At 34.4% G+C, this 14,954-nt stretch overlaps 4 protein-coding genes across 7 annotated transcripts; 2 read left to right on the top strand and 2 right to left on the bottom strand.

Moving 5' to 3' along the window:
- Nucleotides 1-2,175: 2,175 nt before the first annotated feature.
- LOC129298028 (uncharacterized) lies at nucleotides 2,176-3,980 on the top strand. The gene is given in 6 exon segments (XM_054936418.1): nucleotides 2,176-2,300; nucleotides 2,375-2,633; nucleotides 2,735-2,750; nucleotides 2,753-2,824; nucleotides 2,827-2,927; nucleotides 3,287-3,980. Coding segments are annotated over 6 exon segments (933 nt in total). The 5' UTR covers nucleotides 2,176-2,211; the 3' UTR covers nucleotides 3,683-3,980.
- A 1,109-nt stretch (nucleotides 3,981-5,089) lies between these two features.
- LOC129298030 (uncharacterized protein At4g14100-like) lies at nucleotides 5,090-7,847 on the top strand. 2 transcript variants are annotated; one of them, XM_054936421.1, is made up of 3 exons: nucleotides 5,090-5,703; nucleotides 6,080-6,175; nucleotides 7,765-7,847. In XM_054936421.1, the coding sequence occupies exons 1-3, from the start codon at nucleotides 5,211-5,213 to the stop codon at nucleotides 7,830-7,832; spliced, it is 657 nt and encodes a 218-aa protein (XP_054792396.1). In that variant the 5' UTR covers nucleotides 5,090-5,210; the 3' UTR covers nucleotides 7,833-7,847. The 2 variants fall into 2 exon arrangements, with proteins under 2 accessions (XP_054792396.1, XP_054792395.1); XM_054936420.1 differs by having other exon boundaries at nucleotides 6,080-6,260; nucleotides 7,765-7,825.
- On the bottom strand, nucleotides 7,679-9,174 carry LOC129298031 (uncharacterized). Its single transcript, XM_054936422.1, has 4 exons — nucleotides 8,782-9,174; nucleotides 8,612-8,670; nucleotides 8,095-8,212; nucleotides 7,679-7,988 (listed from the first exon to the last, which is right to left on the bottom strand). Exons 1-4 carry the CDS (start codon nucleotides 9,024-9,026, stop codon nucleotides 7,910-7,912), a joined length of 501 nt encoding a protein of 166 aa, XP_054792397.1. The 5' UTR covers nucleotides 9,027-9,174; the 3' UTR covers nucleotides 7,679-7,909.
- A 1,097-nt stretch (nucleotides 9,175-10,271) lies between these two features.
- Nucleotides 10,272-14,403, bottom strand: LOC129298034 (uncharacterized). Of its 3 annotated transcripts, none has more exons than XM_054936423.1 (7): nucleotides 14,247-14,403; nucleotides 13,951-14,128; nucleotides 13,785-13,834; nucleotides 12,592-12,892; nucleotides 12,321-12,509; nucleotides 12,037-12,219; nucleotides 10,272-10,590 (listed from the first exon to the last, which is right to left on the bottom strand). In XM_054936423.1, the coding sequence occupies exons 1-7, from the start codon at nucleotides 14,327-14,329 to the stop codon at nucleotides 10,339-10,341; spliced, it is 1,236 nt and encodes a 411-aa protein (XP_054792398.1). In that variant the 5' UTR covers nucleotides 14,330-14,403; the 3' UTR covers nucleotides 10,272-10,338. The 3 variants fall into 3 exon arrangements, with proteins under 3 accessions (XP_054792398.1, XP_054792399.1, XP_054792400.1); XM_054936424.1 differs by having other exon boundaries at nucleotides 14,352-14,403; XM_054936425.1 differs by having other exon boundaries at nucleotides 13,951-14,003; nucleotides 14,352-14,403.
- Nucleotides 14,404-14,954: the final 551 nt, after the last annotated feature.

The following is a 14,954-nucleotide window of genomic DNA, read 5'->3' as shown; positions in this document are numbered from 1 at the left end:
TAAGAAAACTGATTTTGATTCCATGATCTATTGATACATATGCTTTTGAATTTTTTGATTTCAAATTGAAACCAACATAACCTATATTATAATACAAACTCTGCAGAAAGGGGTGCATTTTTAAAAAATACTATCCCATTATAATTTAAAATATATGGTTTTTCATTATCTTTAACGTAATCTAAGAAATGAAGTTCATTATTGAACAACCTGAAAATATAACTGTAAAGTTTCTGAGAGATAAAAATTGTGAGTGAAGTAGAAAGAATTAAAACCTAATAATAATATTTCAGAATTGAAGCATGGATCCAAAATTGAAATCATATTGCTTTGTCTTGCTATTAATTGCTTCACTTTAGATTAATTGGCCATCTTCATCATCTTGATTAAGGGTGATTCCAAAAAGAAGAAAATAAGTACTGATATGTGAAAATACCCACTAGTTCTCTCACTCCTCTCATGTGCATTTACCTTTGATTGTTAATTCGATCTTATGCTTGTAAAATTGCCACGCATTGGATGCGCGGATTTGCTCCAGGCATGGAATCCAAATCCTAAGAAATGACCGGCACTTTTTACATAGTGGAGGCCACTTAGCATTCATATCTATTTGCCTCCTCTTCTCTTCCCTTAGTCTCTCATCATGGACGGTCCGTCATTCCCCTTTTTTCTCCTTCGTCTTCACTGCTGCTTACTCTCCCTCCATCGCCGCTGCCGAGCACCTCGAACCCTCCTTTGGCTCAAAGTCGTCGAGCTAGTCAGCTCCCAAGGTTGAGATGGTTGGCTTAGTTCCACCTGCTCCTACTGCTACGATGTACAAGGCACAAAAGAATACACCCACTTGCAGTGACGACGCTTTTATGCAGTCTTCTTGTCTGACGCCTTTACCTCACTTCGGTGGCTAGAGTGGTGCTGGTAATGAAACTGATAGCATCAACACTCACATTCCCTGTACCAGAAAGTTGATTAGATATATAATGCTCACCAATGTTTGTTATGTATGACGAGCCCAGTGCATATCGATAACTTGAAGGATGATACATCAGCTTTTCCATTATCAACCTTGATGAGGTTTTTATATAATTAAATATGTATTTTCTTCCGTCAATGATGAAGCTGCATAAAATGAATAGCTTCTCATACAGACTAGCTGCTAGCTATATATGGTAAGGAGAAATTAATATTAACAAGATTAATTAGCTATGGCATATCTATGAATGCTTCAATAATTGAGGAACCGCCATTAACATTCTTCTCATGACTTTTGATTCTGAGGAACTGCGATAAAATCCTTCTTTACTGTTTTATCCCCTCTGCTGGCTTTGATCGGGTTTGAGATGCTCGGCAGCGGCAATGGAGGAAGAGCAAGCAGCAGTGAAGACAAAGAAGGGGGAATGAAGGATCGTCCATGATGAGAGAGAAAAGGAAGGGAGGAAGAGGAGACAATCGTCCCTAAGAGGCAAAGAGATATAAATATCATATTAGCATATAAGTGGAACCATCACCTAAAAAGTGCCATCTTTTACCCTTAGTGTTTGGAGGGTCAGATGCAACAAAATTAAAAGTTTAAATCAAGTTTTTACATATTTTATAAGTTTAGGATGCTATTTGTATAATATTTTAGAGGGTATAATGCTTATTAAACCTGAAAAAAAAACCTTTTATATTATCAATACAAATATAAGTGAGTGAGTCTATTATGTAAATATTTAAAACTCAATTTACCTAAACTCTTTATTAAAAATATAGAAAGAAATTGAGGTTAACTTTGTTCATACAAATATGTTGCTTTTTCTTAGATCACATTCAAATATTTTGAGACTTAATCAAGAGTATACCTCTTTTTTCTGTCCATAAATTTGAAACCCTCCAACTTGGTTGACTGTCGGTAAAAATATATTACACTATTATTGCATGTGTGTGGGTATTAAAAGTTAAAACCAAAACTATAACCGGAGAACTAACATATAGTTAAACTACATATATAAAACAAGGGATTAATGGTTGTGGAGGGAGGTGGCCGGAGGAAGCGGAAGCAAAGTTAGTGGGAAGAAGAGCTGAAGTATAGTTCAACCACGTTGACCGAACAGCATGGACCAGCCACGTGGCATGCGTTGACCATGCCTTCTTTTTCTTTCCCTACAAGGAAATGAATTACCTCAATGAATGAATGAATCCCACTCAAACTAAGACACAGACAGAGACACAGACATGGGGCACAAAGACAGAGACAAATCCAAAGACAAGCGACGCCAAGAGATCTCCCTCCTCCGAACTATCCCTTATTCTGATCATCAGAGGTTCTTCTCTTTCCAATCTTCACGTTTGGATTTCATATATGTCATAGTTCTTCACAAAATCGGAGGATTCGCAGGTGGTGGTCCAAGGAAACTGTCGCTGTTGTCACCGGGGGAAACAGAGGAATTGGGTTTGAGATTTCCAGACAGCTTGCCGGCCATGGATTGACTGTGATCCTCACATCCAGAGATGCTAGTGTTGGCGTTGAATCCACCAAGGTCTTGCAAGAAGGTGGCCTTGATGTTGACTGTCACCAGCTTGATATATTAGACTCTTCGTCCATCAGCGATTTTACCGACTGGTTGAAGGAAAAACATGGTGGTCTAGATATTCTGGTCAGTTACATATATCTTCTTCTTCTACTCTGTTTTCATTTCAAATCTCCAAGATATATCCATGTGGAAGAAATGGCCCTTGATGTTATTGTTGTGTGCAGATAAACAATGCTGGTGTTACTTCAACTTTGGATCTGATAACTCTGTTGAGAATGCCCGTATGGTTTGTGAAACAAATTACTTCGGTACCAAAGGATGATCGAAGCTATGATCCCATTGATGAAGCCTTCTTCTCACTGTGCTCGCATTGTAAATGTGAGCACTCGTCTCAGTCGACTAAGTAGCAAGCGAAATGTAAGTAATGTACTAGTTTCTTTTTAAATTTCTATTATCCGATATCTTCTTGTGCCTACCCTCTCCAGTTGATTCTATCATGATCTCTTGCTTGTTGATTCTACTGTTGATATTGCAATTCAACATGCTTTTTCTACCCAAAGATTCACATTCTGGAACGTAAAATTGCACAAAACTTGCTCAACATGGCGAAAGAGTTTACTATATCAGAAGCCTTCTTAGTCTACAATAGATATGCATGAGCATACATATAAGTTGTTATTTAGATAAGAAGTATATCAAACCCATTGAATCTCATGCCATTTCTTATAGTATTGTGTTGGTTGTGGGAAACTGATGATGGATTGAGTGAGTGGCAGAAACTGGAGAATGAAGAAGTGAAGGCACAACTAAGCGATGAAGAAAACCTGACAGAGGAAGTGATTGATGGGATGGTGAACAAATTTCTGCAGCAAGCAGAAGATGGGACATGGAAGGAAGGAGGATGGCCTCCATCACACACAGACTACACGGTGTCGAAGCTGGCGGTGAATGCATACACAAGATTCATGGCAAAGAAGCTGTTAGAGAGGCCAGATGGTGAGAAGATTTACATAAACTGTTACTGTCCAGGTTGGGTGAAGACCGCTCTCACAGGTTATGCAGGGAACATGACTGTTGAGGAAGGTGCTGATACTGGTGTCTGGCTTGCCCTTCTTCCTGATCAAGCCATTACTGGCAAGTTCTTTGCAGAGAGAAGAGAGATCAAGTTCTGAGAAGATGTGTTTTTGGGGGTTATAGTTATAAAAATAGAGCTTGCTAGAGAGAAGCTAAGAAATCTGGTTGTGTGTGAATGGGAAGCAATTTATTCATGTTTTTGTATTGAGATGAAAATGATAGAATTAACTAGAATGGACCTGATGAATCCATTGATGTGGCATCCAGAGAGGTGTTTTCAAGCACTCAAGTGATTGCGAGTTCAGACCATGTCTGATGACATTATGAGCATGAGTTCACAATCAGTTTGAAGTTGTTGCTGCGTCATGTTCAACAATCAACACCTTTATATATTTATTTATGTTTTTTTTTTTGTTTTGCATAGGTAAATTCCTGCTTTTCGGATTTGTGTTTTATAAATGTATTTTATTACATTATTTTAAGTTATAATCATATCATTTATAAGTGTGTTTTAAAATTTTGTATGATATCCTCTTTCTATTCCAACTTATTTGTTGTTTCTTAAAAATAGTGAAATGATATGGTAAAATGTAAGTAGTATTTTACTTAAAATACTCTGGAATGCCTTTTCACTAATTTGATGGAGCTATTCCCTCAAAAAAAAAACAAAAAAAAACAAAAAAAAGTGGGGCCATTTTAAATATTCTCTTACTAATAGAAAGAGATAATGAAAGGTTCAGATTGCAATGAGTGTAAAAGCATGCGGAGATCTTGATGAGTCTACTCAGTTCATTTAAATCTTCTTAATATAATGAACTAATGGTTAAAAACAAAGGTCCAATAAGAAAAATGATTAACTCCTAATTAAAAATTTTAAAATAATGATAATTCTAAAAAATTACAAAAATTCTAAAATGATAAATTTTTTTAATAAAAAGTCAAATATGTATAATGAAACGTTAAAAAAAATAGATAATAACAGTGTTAAGAGAAAAAAAAAAAGAAGCAGTAAAATATCCAATAAATTATAGATCTTTTGAAATAGAGGACCTAGATTAGTTAATTAAATTTTTTTATTAAAAGTATATTAATTATTGATTTGCATGTGTATATAAGTTGAAGTTAGCTGGTGACATTTGGGTTTTTTTTTTTTTATAATGTTATAAGAATTGGATAGGGCAAGATGATTCTACCAATCAATTAAGAATCAGGAAGAATAGAACTATGAACTATTAGAACCAGTCAATGAACCGATAACAATTTTTTTAAAAATTAGTGTTTTAAAACTATAACTTATTCATTTTGTACATGATAAACATTGGGAAATGAAAAGAAATAAGGGATAAAGAGGCAAAAATATATAATATATTATCAAATTATAAATTATGAAATAAATTTATAAGTTTTATGTTAAATTATAATTTTTGTTGCTCAAAAAAGAATATGCCGTCGACAAACCGTGAACTGGTTTTAACGGCGCATCCCATCTTCATCACCCGAAGGGGCAAGAACTGTTTTTCACTGTTCGCTGTTTGAAGAACTTGCGGAATTGAAAGAAAGCAACCTCTTATTTCTTATCTTCTCCAATTTTCACTCTTCTCTCCTGCAAATTCTTGGAAGGGGAGAATGGCGTCTTCAGTGGAAGAAGCCATCTCTTTCTCAGCATTACTCCTCCTTCTGTTCTCCTCCTCGTTCCTCTTCCCTTCAAAGGCAACGACGAACCCGACTGGGGATCCAACTCCGACTCCTTGGCCCCTTCAATTCCACTCGTTTCTGTTCATGAACAACACCGGAAAACTCCAGAAAGTGGACCTCTGGTACGACTGGCCCAACGGTCGCAACTTCAACATCATCCAGAATCAGCTGGGAGAGCTCAAATACGACCTCGAATGGGACAACGGCACCTCCTACATCTACACTCTCGATCCTTCCAATCAGAAATGTAGGATTTTGCATTTCCCCGTCGGAATTCTCCGCCCTAATTGGCTTGACGGCGCCACCTATCTTGGCAAGCATTACGTCGATAACTTCCTCTGTAATTTGTGGCAGAAAGTCGACTTTATCTGGTACTACGAGGACGTCCTTACTCACAGACCTGTCAAGTGGATCTTCTATACAGGTACTCCAGTGTTCCTTTCCTTCCACAATCATCCATGTATATACATAATCACTGAACAATCACATTATTTGAAATCGAAATAAGCTGCAATCCACCACCTATATTAATTATTAATTATTAATAGTAATAGTATAAAGGTGAATGCATTAAACGGGAATATACCAGTTTAGAGATGACGCGCGTTAATCATTCAGACATCTATTTCCGCTTCTGAACGTGAACTCATAGGTTTACCTGAAGACCAAATCCATTCAGACGCTTGTTTAATAGTCATCTTAATGCATAAACATATAATGCAAAGATGTGGTGAATAAAGTGACACATTAGTGATATGAATAGTGAAATGTTTTGAGCTGTTCTTTATTGGGGAGTGCAGGAATGATTGCTCATGTGATGACATTTGAGGTTGGGGCAGTGCTTGAGGACGAGAAGTGGCAGGCTCCCGTTTACTGCTTTGCTGAGGCTGAAGGAGGTGAGATTCCTCTGTTTGAAGCTACTGTGCATAGTGATTCTCTTGGGAAGTTGATGAGAGGAACATCTAATGCTGTTGATGCTATGTAATTATGGAACCCTTTATATATAATTTGTCAATCAGCATTAAGTTTTTTTTTTATTTCCTACTTTTCAATTGGTTTAACAATGCTTCAATATGATTTGGTAATGCTAAATATCATATAGCCATATAAAAAAATAGTTAAATTGTTTTCTCATATTTTATTTTGGTCAATTCCTTATATAATAAGTTTGGTTAGAGGAAGTATTAGGAGAAGATACATTGCGTCCGTTAAATTGGAAATTTCAATTGATTAAATGAAAATTTTAGCACGAGAACTGAAGAAAGTTAGATTATACTGAAACAATTAAAATTTTAAAGCAAAATTAAATATCACACATTAGCTTATAATTTGGAGAATATATTGTGTTTTTGTATATTTGAAACTTTATGAAAAAATTGCTAGTAAATCCCTTTTTAGAACTGAAATTGTGCTAGAGAGAGCTAAAAAACTTGGGTGCAAAAAGATAGGCTAAGGGTGCAAGCAAAGAGTTATGAAATTCCAAACCTATTTACTTACATCCTGAGTTTATCTTGTTTGCACTCTAGTCATTTGGTCTCCAAACACAATTTGATTCCGGAAGACGGTTTACTAACAATTTTCCCAAATTTTATTTCTTTCACGATTTTCTTTTTGGCTCCATTGAATGCATACAAAGTTTTATGATATAGCCTATAATATAAAAATTCTAATAGGCCGTACAATTCACAAAATATAATAAAATAGCATACTTAACTTTCATGCTTTTATCTAAAGATACTCCATTTTAAGTAGCATGGCTTATTTTTCAAACTACGTAAGTACAATTCATACAAGTTCAATGTGAAAATAGATACTCCATTTGTTTCATATTACAAAGAATTTTTACCTAAAGCTCATATACTAAGAGAAACAGAGACACTTTTTTTTGGCTTAGAGTGCACATTTTTTTCCACTTTTTCCTTTTGGTACCTATCATTCATTAATTGTTTTTAACAGTTACTTTTTTAGGCAAGTAATTTTGATTTACTCAAAGGAATATTTAAATAAAAAGATATTAATTACCTAAAAATTTCAAAAATGATTTATATATTGAAATATAATACTCCTTTTGTTTAAAAATGTAAGGCATTTTAACTGAATCTAAACCCTCAATAAATAGTTATCTATTTTTCAACTTACCCCATCTTTTCATATTTACTTCTATTAAATATCCTACAATAAATATAAAATCATTATCAATAAGGACACTTTGAAAAAAAAACAATGATTACACTTTAAAAGATTAAAAATGCTTACATTTTTTAACATTTAACTCTCAAAAAAATACTTATATTTTTAATAGAAGTAATACTTCTCAAAAAATATATTATATATAAGATCGAAGAAGTATTAATTTAATTTGATTGGGCATAAAGCCATAGAGCATTGGGGTGCTAGACTGAGTAAAAAGCACTTGATTAAATTATTATAAGATAATCATTTGGGAAGAAACATGAGATTGATTGTCACCTTTTTTTTTCCGTAGTTCATGCTTCTGCTTACAACACAAGGGAAAGTGAAGAAAGGGAGCAAAAAGGAATCAGAGGAAGGTGAACAACAAAAGCAGAAGAAGAGGAGAAAATCCGAGAGTCTATAATTCAGATATAGAAGGAACAAGAACAGAAAAGATCCTAATACTGGCTGTTCAGATAGAAGTATAACCCAGCAAGGGCCACAATCCCCACCACCACTGCAATAGGAAGAGCCTTCCTGTGCACAGAGATGTTACATTGCATTGTTACTACACATCATCAATCTTTGATGCTTGCTAGGCATGGAGATCAAAATTAGGACTTGTATTGTCGGCTTTACTTACCCAATTGCTTCATCTCTCTGAAGCTCGGCTTTCCTCGCCTTTCTCACATCTGTACTATTGGCATCTTTCGCCACTGCTGGTGCGTATGGCTTAAACCTTCGTTTTGGAGCACCACACACTGCACATTCATTTCAGTTCAACTCAATTACCATCCCTTCTTTTCTAAGGACATGCACCAACCCATTTAACCTTCATTTTCTTCTCTCATGACTGTCATATCGTATGTAAACGTGATGATATCTATTGGTTTTCTCTATTCTTCAATTATCTTTCAATCCACCCAACAAGTAAACAGCAGGAGAGCCAAGAACATTGTAACATTTCCTTTAGACAAACCCACACAGTTCAGTGTATTCGGTTACTTCACTGTTTCTCCTTCAGAATGAAGTACACGACTAAGATTGTTGCGCACATGATAAAATCACATGCTTCTCTAGACAATTAACAAAAATTAGGGAACAAATTAAAAAAGGGAAAAAAATCCTGCATCAGTAGCGAGAGTGAAGTAGTTTATTACCGGGGCAGAAGTAATTATCAGGCAATTTCTCAAAGGGAGTCCTCTCGTTGTAAATATAGCTGCATCAATAAAATATAGAAGAAAAAATTACTGCATATAAACTAACATTCCACTGATCATACTCTTAATTTACAAGCTGCAATGAAGTTGATGGAAAAGATGAGAGGAACCCGCAATCACGACAGATATAGGACTGCTTGGAAGCGACGCGCATGGAAATCCTGGGCGCTCCGGAAATAAGATTTCGATGATTAGGCAGAAGCAAGAGATTAATAGAACCGCAGAAGAAAGACGATTTGAGAGCAAAAGGATCAGAGGGTGATCGAAGGCCAGCATTGGGAGGAGGGGCAAATGAAGAAGAAATGGATTTGGGAGGGTGAAAGGTGGCGGTGGGAACCTGCATCTGCAGGGCCATGATTGTTGGGATTTGGTGTGAATCACAGATGAATAACTGTGAGGGAAGAAGAAGAAGAAGATAAGAGTGGTTCTGAAGCCTACGTGGCAAGCGTGGCCTTCGCACTCCCACACAGACACAAGCCCCTTTCCCGTACTTTCCATCTCTTCCTTTACTTCGCTCTGTTGAGTGACAACGGACAATCTTTGGACGCAATTGTATTTTGGGACAATCACGTTTAAAAACATTTCAAAAGAATTATTCATTAAACAAAATTAATATAAAATTATTATTATTATTATTAAAATCATAAAATAATATTAAAGAATTGTTTTTTTAAAATAACGACTTGTTATTAGTTATTATTTACAAATATTTTTAAAAAAGTTTTTGAAGATAATTTTTTCTTTAATTTTTTTTCTTTGTAGCTAAAATATTATTTTGATTTTTTAATTTTATAAAAATTTTTTTTATTTTTGTAACCTCACACTATTAGTTTTAAATAATTATTTTTATATAAATTATTATTATTTTAAAAAATTAAACTTAATATATCAATTTTTAATATTTTTGTCAATATTTTAAAAATGTAAATTTGTGATAAAACAAATAGTATTAAAATTATAGGATTGAAAAAATACTTTATAAAATTAAAAAATTAAAATAAAATTTTATGTAAATTTAAATGACTAAATGCATACTTCAATTTTTTTTTTCTCAATAAGTTTCCAAATGTATATCCACTGAAATGATGTTAATTATTGAGTCCTCAAAACCTTAAACAATAACCTTTTAACTAAATTTTTATAGATTTGAACATTCGACCTTTTTAAAAAATCAATTTTTCTTCTATTCAATCTTGCTACTTAATCTATTCATATTTATAAGGCGAAGCAATTTTAGGTCATTTATACAAATCATTGAAGCACTGTTTCCCAATTTGCTTTTCACATTTACTCTTTTCTCCAGTTATTTGACACTCTTTTCTATATACTCATAACTTTTTAAAAAAATAAAAAAATTTACCCTAACTTAACTCTCCTCTATAAGAAAGGAAAACATGCCAACAAACATGCCAATGTTAGGTTTAAACCCGAAATCTTTTTCAAATGAGGCAGGTGAAGTAATCAATAGAAAAAACTAGCACTTGTATACTCTAATTGTAGATGGGTTGCATTGAAAATCTGAATTTTACCCAAAAAAGAAAAAAGAAAAAAAAGTGAATGCTTCACTTGCATGACTTACTCCTCCCACGTAAGATAAACAGAAACTAAATATGCTTACACCTATTTGGCCTTAGAGTTATGGTGATCATACAGAACGCAAGAGCAGGCTAAACACTAGCAGGGATGAATTCACTAGACCTAGCCTTCCTCTGCAGGCATTCAAGAACATTGTCAAAACATTTTGTGAAAGAATCCAGCACCTCACTTTCTAGCTGTGATCCAACATCATTCCAATCAATTCCCAACTTCTCTATTGCGTTGTATATGCGCTGTGCCTCCGAGACTTCTGCGTCTAGGGTTCTTGAAACAATACCATGGTCCATAAATGCTTTTAGAGCTTGCTCTGGTATGGTTGAAATCTGCAGAGACAGCAAGCAATATTGAGAAAGTTATATTTCTGTCAACTTTCTCTTACAATCGATCCAAATTTGTTATGATTCTCGCATTTATTTTCGTGGCAAATCTATAAAAATTCTTAGGCAGGTAACTCATTTAAAAAAAGTTTTGTGAAACAAGCTGTCAAAAAAAAAAAAAGAAGTAAACATTTCAAAATGCTGCTGAAAAGTGTAACCATAGAGGATCCCATTTGCATACTCCAATCTGGATCTTTTTGTTGTTTACAGATACAAAACGATGAAAAGTTGGGATGCTTAACCTCTGTTTGGTTGGGGGTAGAGGAGGAATTTTGCTCTCCTTCCCTTATTTGGTTTGGAAAAGGGGAGGGGATAATTTTCTCCCCTCCCCTCCAAATTGGGGGGATTGAGAAGGGAGACATATATTTTTACTGTACAATGACTAATATGCCTCTTCTTTTAATTTTTATTCTTCATCTTTTTAAACAAGTTCAACAATGATAGATTTTTAATAATATGTTTAATAATGATAATTACTCTATATACTTATAATTACATGTTAAAAATATTCATAACTAGATTTTATTAGAAAATTTTTTTAATAACATAAGAGTAAAGTTGTTTATATGTACTTATTTTTCCTTCCCTCCCCTCTTGAACCAAACAAGGTAACATTAAAACCCTCCTCTTTCCTCTATTACAATCTGATCCCTCACCTTCCCTCTATTAAAATCCCTCCCCTCCTCCCCCTCAAAACCAAGCACCCCCTTGTACACTCAGTGTCAATATGGTATATAAGTAGGTTGGTTTTCCCACTTCAATAGCTAACCATTTTTTAAATTCTGTGAACAAAAATTTAAATAAGTTGAATCCTGAGAACTCACCAAAGTCAAGACAAGCCTCTTGACTCAGAGTGAGTATTAGATACTTATATATTATTCAGTAACAATGGAATTCAAACTCATACCCTAGTGCGATATGAGTCATATTCTTACTAATTGGACCAACTTTCATTAGTTTCAATAGTCAACTTTTGGTAGGGTTCCATAGCTCACTCAAGTACTTGTCACATTTAGAGAGAGAGAGAGATTAAAAAATGAGTGTAAATATAAGTGAATTCAATACATAGTCATACGTTTTTGTATCACTTTTTTCTTCAAAAGCATGATTGCATGATTACAGGGGATCTAATTTATATAGTTCAATTAAAATTATTTGCAATTAGCACGAGTAACTGCATAAGTTACATTGAAAAATTGCAGGTCTCACAATCAATTCTATTGCGTTACTCTACAAATACATGATTATATATGAGTGAAAGATTTAATTTGGACACACACACTCACACGTTTATAGTTTACTTGTTCTCTAAACTCAGTCTACTGAGAATTTCTCAAAACCTTCTGCACACTGATTCATCAATGAAGGCAGTAGAAAAGCGAGATAGCTCACCGTATCTGGTCCAATAAGAGAAGCAACATATAGGGTGTCAGGGTAAGTTGGATTTTTCACATTTGTTGAGGCCCACATCAGCCTCTGCTTCTTGGCACCTCTCTTCTCCAGACGCTCCCATCTTGGACCAGAAAACTTCTTCTGGTAAATCTGGTAAGCTAAAACTGCTTGAGCTACTGCAGCCTAAACAATTTGTAAAACAATGTCAGGAAAAAAACAGAAGCCAATATGAAAGAGGACAAATACTCGGGTTTCCTTCCACAAGTTTGATAGATGCTCCATACCTTTCCTCTTAGACCTAGAGCCTCAACAGTACCGATCCCTGTGAGTATCTTGTCGATTACGCTATCTACTCTACTGATGTAAAAAGCTGCCGCACTTTGAACCATAGAAAGGTCAGTGACGGAAGAAGCTTCAAGCCCATCTAAGTAAGCATCAATGACTGCTTCATATTTAGAGAGACAGAATATGAGCTGTCCAAACACACAAACAACAGTCATATTTTTGCTGGATGACCAGGGTTTCATAACAGTAGAATGCACATGAAACACTTACAGTGACATTTACGCTTATCCCCTGAGAAATGACCTCCTTTATAGAAGGAAGGGATTCTTCAGTTGCTGGAATCTTTATATAAACATTAGGACATCCAACCTTTTTATGGAGCCATTTTGCTTGCTCAGTTGTTTCTCTTGCATCGTCTGCCAGTTTGGGGGAAACTTCAACAGACACGTACCCATCTTCCCCATCTTTTTCATTGTAGATAGGCTCCAAGAGCTTGCAGGTATCTTGTATGTCCTTCACAACCAATTCCCAGTAGGCATTTTCCATGTCTTTCCCTGACTTAACTAATTCCCTGCTTGACCACAAATCAAAGAAATGATGCTAATTGCCAGAAAGTCAAGCATCATTTGTTGCCCATTCTGGATCTAGAGAAGCAAAAAATTGCGTTCCTTGTTTTTCCTAGTTGAGATCTTACAACTTCACCGTTCAAATGGGTTGAACTGTGTGTTACAGATCGTAGTAGGCTATCCATATAAGCTACAGGCCGCAACTTTCACCCGGCTTATATATAACTATGCTGGGAACCCAACGGCAGAAATACGCAAGATAAAGAAAAGAGAAAATAGCACGAATATTTAACGCAATTTGATTCCTTAAATGGACTTGAATTCTTTTTCCACCCCACAAAAATTTATAACTCTTATGATTTTTTACCAAGAAAATTGCAAACCTCTCTTTATACAAATGCGAAGAAAAAAAATTGCAAAACGTTCTTTGGATACAATCTTGAATGAAAAGATTAGAAAACTCTTCTTACAAATCATAGTTTTCAAAAACTCCAATCGCACCTATGTTAATCCTATGCATAAGAAACTCTTATCTTTTTTCTTAATCTCTTAATTGATGTAGGGGAGAGAGAAATAGTATTTAAAAAAAATAATCAGTCTCTCGTTCGAAGTTCTAAACATCTTTTCATTATCTTAAAATCCAATCCTATTGTTAAAATTTAGTGTCCGTCCCCCTTATTTGGGAGTTGCAAAAAATAGTCCCAATAATGTTATAGATAGTGTTAGTCTATCCATAAACCCATTAAGTCATAGACCAAAATTTCTACCTGAATTTAGAACTAATTATTCTATTGATACTTTTTTTTTTTTGGGAACCTTTTAACACCTCCTTGCACATGCAATTTTTCTTAACCCTGATAGTAAATTTTGCGATGGTACAAGTACGAATGAAATTACCTCAATTGCTCGTTGTAGGCATTGGATAATGATATGGCTTTGTCCAAAATCTGCATATTCGAGCATCAAACTAAAATCAAAATCCTACATTGTCACGCAGAAATAGTATGAAAACAATACAATCCCAGTTTACGATAGCACTGAATGAAGTTACTGCACTAATTACCGCCGGATTGCTAGTGACTCCTCTGATTCCTCTTGCAATCCATGGAAGCAAATCTGTAACAGGACGGCAAAGATTGTCATAATAGGGGCTCTGCTTTTGCTTTCCGTAGAGATCATGCAACATCGTTCTCTTCGCGCTTGTCCCATCAGCATCCATTTTTATCGCCCAACACTTATAACTGATTGTGAAATACCCACACAAACGAAAAAAGCACAGAGAAAGAGAAAGAAATTTTTTTTCAAAACACGAATTTCCAGAAAGATGTGGAGCGAGGCGAAGAAAACTAAAGAACTAACTTGAAGGGTCTATTGTTCACCCAACTTCGATGACCACACGAATTTGAACATGGAAAGACACTGAATCTAATAGCGAAAGCCATTGCAATGGAGAAAGATTCTTACAACTTCGAAGTTTCTGGAGGAGAAGATGAGGAAAATCTCGTGAGGAAGGTGATCTTTGCGGCCCGTTTGGTTTAAAGAATCGGAGGGAATATAATGTAATCCTAAAAAATGAAATATAATGTAATAAGAATTATGTATATATTTGTTTGGTATATTATATAAGGAAGACTATTGTGATATAAAATATAGTTGTGATGTTTTATTAATGTAATTTTTTTTTATAGTATATGATATAATCTCTTTTACCTAATGTAATTTTTTTTATCTTGTTTAATGTCAACCAAACAGTTAAAATTCTGTGATGCATAGGGAAATAAGTAACTTGCATCAAACCAAACAAGCTATTAATCTAGTTGGTTTCTCTTAATTTATTCTTTTTTATTTTTATTTTTTCACTTTCTATCTCAATCAAATTTTAAGTTGTTAGGATTTAACTTCTTCTAAAAATGTTGGCAAAAAAAATTTCTTATAAAAATATTTTTTATTTTTATTATAATCTTAAATCTTGAATTATAATTTAAATCAAATTTATTATATTTTCAAATTTATTTATTTATTTTTCTTAATTTTACATCTTTAATACTAATTTTGCAAACAATTAAA

Source organism: Prosopis cineraria, unplaced genomic scaffold (assembly GCF_029017545.1).
Source record: "Prosopis cineraria cultivar Desert tree isolate PC_DT_omini unplaced genomic scaffold, ASM2901754v1 PC687, whole genome shotgun sequence".
NCBI classification, from domain to species: Eukaryota; Viridiplantae; Streptophyta; class Magnoliopsida; order Fabales; family Fabaceae; genus Prosopis; species Prosopis cineraria.
The sequence above is the reverse complement of the archived record's forward strand: the minus strand, read 5'-3'. Positions and strand labels throughout refer to the sequence as shown.